This window comes from Neophocaena asiaeorientalis, unplaced genomic scaffold (assembly GCF_003031525.2).
Source record: "Neophocaena asiaeorientalis asiaeorientalis breed wild unplaced genomic scaffold, Neophocaena_asiaeorientalis_V1.1 scaffold190, whole genome shotgun sequence".
NCBI classification, from domain to species: domain Eukaryota; kingdom Metazoa; phylum Chordata; class Mammalia; order Artiodactyla; family Phocoenidae; genus Neophocaena; species Neophocaena asiaeorientalis.
Window position 1 is genome coordinate 4,300,702 of NW_020175017.1, and position 9,338 is coordinate 4,310,039.

A 9,338-nucleotide genomic window follows, 5' to 3' on the forward strand; every position below is an offset into this window, starting at 1 on the left:
ATCATCCAGATAACTGCTCAGCTCTAGAACTGGAATAGCCTAATTGACATCTTAATTTGACTATCTTAAAGGCACTCAAGCTCAACATGTGCAAAATAGAGCTCATAATCTAACTATTCTACCACCTCACCTCCACCCCGTAAGCCCCCCAAAACCCTAATTAATTTCTGATTCATTTCTATGAATCCTTGTCTGAATGAAAAGCTCTACCAGCTATGCAGTTCCACAACCTCAAAAATTTAGGAGTTATTCTTGACTTCTCTCTCCCTCATCCCTTTATAGCTAATCCAGGACCTTTTCCTGTTCATTTTAGTAACTAAATATAGTTTTGAGACTGTCTTTTTTCCTTCACCTCTACCACTAAAAATCCAGTTCAGGATACCATTTTTTAATCTCTGTTACTAAAATACTCTCTTAACCAGTCTCCCCACTTAGACTCTGCCTCCTGCCAGGCTATACCAATGCTACAGCAATATTTTCCAGACACAAATTTAATCATTATTATTTCCTGCTTAAAATCATTTGGGGGCATCTCATTATTTTGAAGGCAAAAACCAGAAATTTTTATTTAGCATATAACTCAGTCTACCTCTACAACCTCATTTCACTTTATGTTCACACTCTCTGTATTCTAGATTCCTTTCCTTGAGTGTCTCAAGCTCACTTTGTTCCTTTCAACTTCAGGGGCTCTGCATATGCTTTTCCTTTTCCCTACAACAGCCTCTCCTCATGCTCCTTCTCCTGGTTAGCTCCCACATTTCCTTCAGGTGCCGTTTTTCATCAGTTTATTTAGGGAAGCCTTTTCTGACTTACACAGTGTCAGATACCCCCATTAAGATGTGACACCATGTGCTTGTCCTTCACAGCGCTTGATCCCTGTCATGTCTCTGATGGAGCACACAGTGCCTGGTATTTAGTAGGCCCTCAGAGAAAATTTGGTTGAATGAATAAATGAATTAATGATTATTCTTCAAGCTAAGTTTTAGAATCATCAGGTTTTTTAGTGAAACTAAGGCTTAATTTGGGAAAATGTGACATACTATCAAGAAGTGTTATCTTTCGTTTACTTAAATCTTCTTTTGTCACTCTTGTGATTATACATTTCTTATTAAAGTTATCCCAAACTTCTGTGTTACAGATGTAATCTCTAGTGCTTATGTTAAAAAGGAAACAGCAGACCCAAAATGGAGTCACTTATGCTAAACCCTGTGTCACCAAACTAAGACTTAATACCTAGGGCAATTGCAGTTTCAGTCTACCCCAGGAATGTAATCAGTCAACCTAGTCAGCATTAGTAAGGTAATCTGCCCTATAGGCCCTTCAGTTCCCTTTAGGAGGGTGACCATTGCCTGCAACAGTGCATTATTTGCTAATAATTTACATTTTCTGCCCCCTTTCCACCTTTAAAAGCCTTTCCTTTTCTACAGCTCTGCAGAGCTCCTTTCTATTTGCTACATAGGATGCTGCCCGATTCATGAATCTTTTTTTTTTTTTTTTTTTTGCGGTACACGGGCCTCTTACTGTTGTGGCCTCTCCCGTTGCGGAGCACAGGCTCCGGACACGCAGGCTCAGCGGCCATGGCTCACGGGCCCAGCCGCTCTGTGGCATGTGGGATCTTCCCAGACTGGGGCACGAACCCATGTCGCCTGCATCGGCAGGCGAACTCTCAACCACTGCGCCACCAGGGAAGCCCCATGAATCTTTTAATAACCAAGTTGATCTTTAAATTTACTCAATTGAATTTTTGTTGTTTAACCATTATTATTAGCATTTAGGAATTTTTAATCTTTATCCTGTAATCAACTTTCTCCTACTTTATTTAGAATTTTACTGTTAGAAAAATATGTTTTGTAGCTAAAGTTACTAAAATTGAAAGATTTTTACATTTTTTTTTGATAAGCTGTACATTTGGTCATAAAACTGGGGAAGGTTCTCTAGATTTTAGTTAAAGAATATTTCTTACTGAGACGATATCTCCGGGGCAGTGCCCCACCCTTGAGCATTTAACACACTAAGTTAACTGGTTTGGGGAAATTTTATATTACAGTTAACATATATATAAAACTTAGATCTTAAATAGTTCTTTCATGTGTCATTTTGTTATTTATTCATCCCTAAACCTTTAAGGTAGCTAGTATTATTACTGATAAAGAATTGAGTCCCAGAGACTTTAAGAAGACTTTTCCCTGGTCACTAAAACATTGAGTTTCTGAACTAATTGTTATGCCTCATTCTTTAACGCTTATGCTATTTCTCTTGTATCACATTGCTTTTCATTGTATGTTAAAAGCAATCTGAAAGTACTTAATTGGATTCTAAATTATAAGATAGAAACATCTCTAGAATATTGGATTCTAAGTTATAAGATAGAAACATCTCTAGAATATCCCTTCTGCATATTTTTATTTTTAACATTTATATTTTTATGTTAATTATTTAGACAATTACTTTAAATTACTTCTCTTGTAGGAACCTCCAGAAGTTTAGCCTTTTTGGAGATATAAGCATTCTACAGCAGCAAGGAAGTTTGTCAAATACATACCTCAGCAAGGTGGACCCTGATGGCAAAAAAATTAAACAGTAAGTTATATAGTTAGTGGAAAGGGACTCATATTAATAACAATTTCAGTTTTTTTCTGAAAAATTAGAAGATACAATTAGAAGAGTAATGATACTTGTTTCTGAAAAGAACATCTACCCTGGAAATGTCTTAACTATGAAATACAGTGATCAATACATGCCATTCCATGTCATAAATCTTTCAGACATGTCAAAGAATTTACTGGGTAATTATTGCTATTTAAGACTGTTATTACTCTACTTGTCTTTGCTATAACATAAATTGTAAATCATCAGTCTTTTCTGACGTACTGGTGTAAAATGCTCCTTTACCTGAAGAACATATTTCTATATGTTTAATATATCTATTTGTTTAATACTTCTTATTCATTATATTTTATAACTTTTTTTTTTTTTGCGGTACACGGGCCTCCCGCCGCTGCGGCCTCTCCCACCGCGGAGCACAGGCTCCAGACGCGCAGGCTCAGCCGCCACGGCTCATGGGCCCAGCCGCTCCGCGGCACATGGGACCCTCCTGGACCGGGGCACGAACCCGTGTCCCCTGCATCGGCAGGCGGACTCGCAACCACTGCGCCACCAGGGAAGCCCCCCATTATATTTTTATGTGAAATTTAATGATAATATTACTTGTAGGTTGAACAGAAATTAACTAATGAGAGCAAATGGATCTCAACATTGTATGCCATTTAATTCCCTATTTTCAAAAATCAGTGTTAAAAAAAAAGTCAGTGTTAAAGATTAGAGCTAAGTCTTAACAGGATCGTGTGGCATGTGTTTTCCTTACAGAATTCAGCAGCTGTTTGAAGAAATACTTAGTAATAGTAGGCAACTGAAGTGGCTGTCTTGTGGGTTTATGCTGGAAATAGTAACCCCAACATCACTGTCATCTCTCTCAAACTCTATTGCCAACACCATGGAGCACCTGAGTTTACTGGACAACAATATTCCTGGTAACAGCACCCTTATCACCGCAGTAGAACTGGAGCAATTCGTGAATCTACGCTCACTTGCCCTGGATTTCTGTGACTTTACAGCTGAGATGGCAAGAGTCTTAACCGATAACAACCATGTGCCTTTGCAGCGACTTTCTCTCCTGGTCCACAATGTTTCCGTGATGCACAAGTCTCTGGACAACATGCCAAATGATGAGCATTGGAAAGCCTTGTCAAGAAAGAGCACCAACCTCCGAGTCTATATAATGGCTTTTGATATCAAGAGTGAAGATATGTTAAAGATTCTGAAACCCAGTATACCACTAGAGAGGATTCATTTTGACAGCTACATCACTTGTGTTTCAGGAGCTATTGTTGATCTTATATCTAGGCAGTATGACAAGTTCCTCACTCATTTTATATTAATGAATGATGTGATTGACACATCTGGTTTTCCAGATCTTAGTGACAACCGAAACGAAGATCCGTTGGTTTTATTAGCATGGAGGTGCACAAAGCTCTCTCTTCTGGCAGTTCATGGTAGGTGATTTTTGTTCACTATAATTTGTTATTGATATTACACCTAAAACATTTTATACCAGTAAAAAGATAGCACTGGCATTTATACTGTCAAGAACTCTTATTAACAAGTTGATATACAGATTTTTATACTTTTTAACGTGTATAAGATATACCACTTTTACAAGTGGAAAGTCATATTTTACCCTAAGTGTAGTGTTTCGTTCCAGCTCTCATGTTACTTTTTTCTTTTACCATGTGATTGATGGTATTCACAAAAATGGCATTTGAAATTATCTAAGAAAATATACATACATATCCACCTGCAGTAGATATATTTCTTTCTCTAATCATAAGAGCTCTTAAAAATATAACACAGAAGGAAGAAGAAAGTATGATTTCTTTCATGCTCACTGCCTAATCTTATAGATTCTAGGTATCAACATGTTAATTTGTACAGTATTTTTTAAATGATGGTTCTCTTGGCTGGGATATGTTCTTTTCTTACTGGCGGGCCTGTCATCTTGCTGTGAACTGTTTTCATTTGGAGAGCATTCCTCTTCTTACAAGTTAGAAGAACATATTACTTCCTTTCTGTAACTTATAAGACATTTAAAGAATACAAAATAGGAAGTCTCTATGAACATCTTAAACATACTTTATTATCTCTGTTTCATTATTTTTGAATTAATCTTTTAGCTGCATTTGAGCGGGAGTATATTTTGCTTTTCAAGTTTTGCTTTATAATTTGGCCAGTCATCAGAGGTAATAGCAAAGAATAGATCAGTATTGAAGGTAATAAATAAATAAGGATTTTTTTAATAGGATGAAGAAATGGCAGGTTATTGAAAATTAATTTAAGCCAGTCTTTTTAAACCTTTTTTTTTTGGGGGGGGTGGCGCTGTGCCACGAGACTTGCGGGATCTTAGTTCCCCAACCAGGGATTGAACCCGGACTCTGGCAGTGAAAGTGCCAAGTCCTAACCACTGCACCACCAGAGAATTCCCTAAAGCTTTTTTCTTTTCTTTTTTTTTTTTAACAGGCTATTTTAATATTTTTATTAAGGGCTATAAAAATATCCAGAAAGATAAATAAATGTGATACAATGATATATGTCCTAATATGAAGAACTTTCTTTCACTGCATTGTTTTCCTTCACAATGGCCTTCAAATCACAGGAGGCAGTGATTCCATGCCATTTCCTCTTCTTTCATTACACACTGCAGAATTTCTGAATCAGGATCCCGCCCTCAGTCTTCTCATTTATAAAGCAAATTCATTTTCAATCCATTGTTTAGAGGGAGTGTATTTTTTTCTGTTCCACAAAGAGGACTTTTTTTTTCACTAGTGGATCATAATGCAAGACAGTCAGTTTCTCCCACAGTCGGCTTCTCTTAGTGTTGAAGGAAAAACCTCTTCCAGCTTGGCTCAACATTTTCACCAGAATTGTTTTTGACTTGGTCTTGACAAAGGTGACCGCGGACAGGAACATGGCGACAGCAGCCTCGGTAACAGGTCCAAATTCCTAAAGCTTTTTTCTTTTATTAAGAAGTAAAATGTAGCTACAGCTAAAGCTCCTCCATTTATTCAACTTTATTCCTTTCCAGAGGTAACCACTATTCTAAAGTTAGTACCTATCATTCCCATATCTGTTTTATACTTTACATATTGGCTACTGACAATTAACAGTTTATCTTTAAAGTATCACTTTATAACTTTGGACTGTGAAGCACCATAGGAGATGACTTTTACTAATGAAAAATACCAGTTTACTATGCATTGTTTTGTTTTTTAATTTTTATATATTTTATTTATTTATTTTTGGCTGCATTGGGTCTTCGTTGCTGTGCATGGGCTTTCTCTAGTTGCAGCGAGCAGGGGCTACTCTTTGTTGCGGTGCACGGTCTTCTCATTGCATTGGCTTCTCTTGTTGCTGAGCACGGACTCTAGGCACGCGAGCTCAGTAGCTGTGGCTCGTGGGCTCAGTAGTTGTGGCGCACGGGCTTAGCTGCTCTGCGGCATTTGGGATCCTCCTGGACCAGGGCTTCAACCCATGTCCCCAGCATTGGCAGGCGGATTCTCAACCACTACGCCACCAGGGAAGTCCCCTATGTATTGTTAATAGATACATACATATGAAATAAAACTTTTTTTTTGATACAACACTGTCAGAAGCTATAAAATGATACTTTAAACTTTAAATGTCTTCAGTTTGACTAACTGAAATGATATCAGAAAACGATTACAGCAACTATCTGTTCACCAGTCACAGTAATATTCTTGGAGACAGTATCAAGTTTCTAGTCTTTTTTTCCCTGAGCTAAGCAATCATACTTCCTTTCAAATTTCAGCATATTTTTAAAGGCAAAGGACCCCCAAAGTGCTAAGTGAGATACAAATTTGTGGAAAAGACTAACTTATAAAACAGACAAAATAAAATGCAAGGAAATGACTGCTTCTCTTTTGCTTATTTTTAAGGTTACACAGTGTGGGCACACAACCTCATTGCCATTGCTCGTCTTCGTGGCTCTGATCTAAAAGTACTTGAAGTCACCGAAGAAAGCATTGATTTTGACCAAGGTGAACTGGCCGACCAGGATGTGGATCCAGTACATAACCTTATTGAGCAGGTATCCCTGGGCCTAGGTCAACCTTGGCACGCGATCATGGACATCGAATCACTCAGTGTCTTCACTGAACCAAATCGTCATTTTTACAGAGAGATGCAAAGCTTCAGCGAAGACATTTAGCTTTTTTTAAATGTACAATTCCTGTGGTTACATATGCAAGTAGGGTCCTATTACGTTTTTTTTTTTTCAGTAGTGTGAATTAATCCCTTTGTGCTGTGTTTAATCAGTATTAGCTTTATAGAATTATATATGTATATTCTACTTCTTGATCAAAGAACGTAGTCAGGTATTGGTTTAGAAGTTCAAAGTGACAATGTATAGGGCTTTCACGGTTAATGGACTTGTTACCAAACCTTAAGAATATACAACCGAAGGTTGTCTGAGGTTGCTGGCTAACTTTATTTTTTCACTGAGTTACTCTGCCTTTTGATGTTTTTATTCTTTGTGTGTCAGAGCTCAGGAGCCAAAATATTTTTATACATATATAGATATATATCCATAGCCTGGTGGATTTGTATGCAATGCACTGCATTCATTCATTGTGTGATAGCATTTCATTAATTTTTCTTTGAAATGGAAGGAGGGAGGATAATACAATCCCAAATGAGTTATCTTTAACAGAAAAGCCAAGCCTTTAACTTTCATTACATATATAATAGTTGATATCACCAATTACCATTCTCAATTTTGTATAGTACTAGGTTAGAACACTGCTGAATCCTTTTTTAAATGCATTTACATCGATACAAATACTCAAATTATTGGATTTTTTTAAACTATGTCTGACATAATTTAATTCATCAATTACATCATACATTCAAGTTAGATTTTTAGCCAAGATTTCAAATAGTGGAGGAAGAAAGAAACAATATTCCAGGGTAAAACCTCCTAAATGAATATCAAAACACAGTTTGTAAACACACATGCTTGCAAACAAACATTAGTCGTGAAATCCCTAGCAACAAGTCACTGGATTTTTCTCTGTCAGCGCGCGTGTCAGCTGCCAAAGAATAGATTTAACTGAAGAAGTGCCCACATGCTGGCAGGGGCTGGCCCACTCTGGCCAGCCAGATACTGCTAGATTGTAATATTTAAGGTCGAATTTCGACCTGTGGTACACAGCTGTGCTGTGGCTCAGTCAGCAACCTCAGAACTCTGAAAAACAAAAAAAAAAAACAAAAAAAAAAAAAAAAGAAAAAAAAACCATGCACCTGTTTCACTGTGAATAGTGAATGTAAAGGAAAGAAAGGAAAAACTGAAAGCTTGTTCTATCACAGGTATGAGCTGCTATGATACATGAAGAACATTCCATGAAGTATGTTTTAAAACCTTGTTATATCTGAGAGGCTTTAAAAGCCGACTTAACTGTTTCAGGGCAACCGCGGTACAGACGTGGTCTCTGTGAGACTTCCACCTGACCCCAGTTTTAAGTGGTACGAATGTTGTGCATTTAATGTTAAAGGACAGTCTGCAATAATAAAGTAAGTAGCCAACGTGGGTGCCCAGCAGTGCTGAGACCTGGCTGCTCTAGTGTAAGCTTTGGAAACACAATTTATGCAACAAATGTCCAGATATGATTCTATTTATGGAAAAAGTTTATATGTATTTTACAAATGGTTTTACCATCTTATATTAAAATGACCTTTTGACAGGTGTGCACTGTTTTGTCTCCAGTGAGCACATACCATGCGGATTTTATATGTACATCAGTAGTGTGAATCCACTGGCACAGTGTGTGTAAATGCCAGATGTGGTGAGATTTTATCTTATAAATGTGATCAGATAAAATAACTCCTGACAGAAACTGTAAGGAAACCAGCTGAATGTTTGACCTGATGACTGATGTTGTTGTATGGTTTATGTTAAATGTATATTCTTTTAATCAATGAATAAAGCATTAAAAAGTGATCACTGTAACATTTTATTGTTCATGAAGCATGAAAACCTTTAGTGTTAAATAAACTGCAGTAATCCTTATAATGTGTATAATCATGTTAGCTCCTACTGTATTCTGATGCAGCAAAGCTTAAATTTGAGAATATATCATAAAACCTATAGGCAGAATAATTTGGAGGGTTTTAATTTTTTTTAACTCACTATGGCAAAACATAAGCTTAAAAGCAAACAACAGACTGTTTAGCACAAAATCCAAGTGTATTATGCATTTAGAGTACATTATTTATATTGTAAAACTTAATTTATAGACTATAGGAACTTCTTCTTTTTAAAAATTCCTCTACTGGGCGAAGAAAGTACTTCAGTATGCCAGTACTAAATAGTTCTTAAACCCTCATACTGCTTTAGTTTGGCTTTGTCATCTCCATTCTTGGTTGCTGAGGCAAACTGCTGTGGTAGATGAGAAAGAAAATGGCTGCTTTTCTTTCTTCCTTCTCTTCCTCCCTAATCGTTCCAGACACTGCCTCTTCACTGCCTCATCATGGAACAATCTGGTGTTCACAAAGAACTGTCATTATACCTATTGCTCCCTTATTTCATGGACATATCTAACCCCTTTGGATGAATCAACATGTCAGTGTATTTAAGGACTTCCCAGGTGGCTCAGTGGTTAAGAATCCGCCTGCCAGTGCAGGGACACGGGTTCGAGCCCTGGTCCGGGAAGATCCCATATGCCGCGGAGCAGCTAAGCCCTTGCACCACAACTACTGAGCCTGCGCTC

General features: G+C 37.3%; 1 protein-coding gene and 1 pseudogene across 1 annotated transcript in view; one reads left to right on the forward strand and one right to left on the reverse strand.

The window, feature by feature from the left end:
• FBXO33 (F-box protein 33) overlaps positions 1-8,638 on the forward strand; it is a 32,403-nt gene extending 23,765 nt beyond the window's left edge. Inside the window, exons 2-4 of the mRNA XM_024762071.1 lie at positions 2,470-2,580; positions 3,367-4,052; positions 6,510-8,638. Coding sequence (XP_024617839.1) covers positions 2,470-2,580; positions 3,367-4,052; positions 6,510-6,781 — 1,069 coding nt within the window. The 3' untranslated portion in view covers positions 6,782-8,638. The remainder of the gene's footprint in view (positions 1-2,469; positions 2,581-3,366; positions 4,053-6,509) is intronic.
• LOC112411148 (39S ribosomal protein L33, mitochondrial pseudogene) lies at positions 5,075-5,788 on the reverse strand (annotated as a pseudogene).
• Positions 8,639-9,338: the final 700 nt, after the last annotated feature.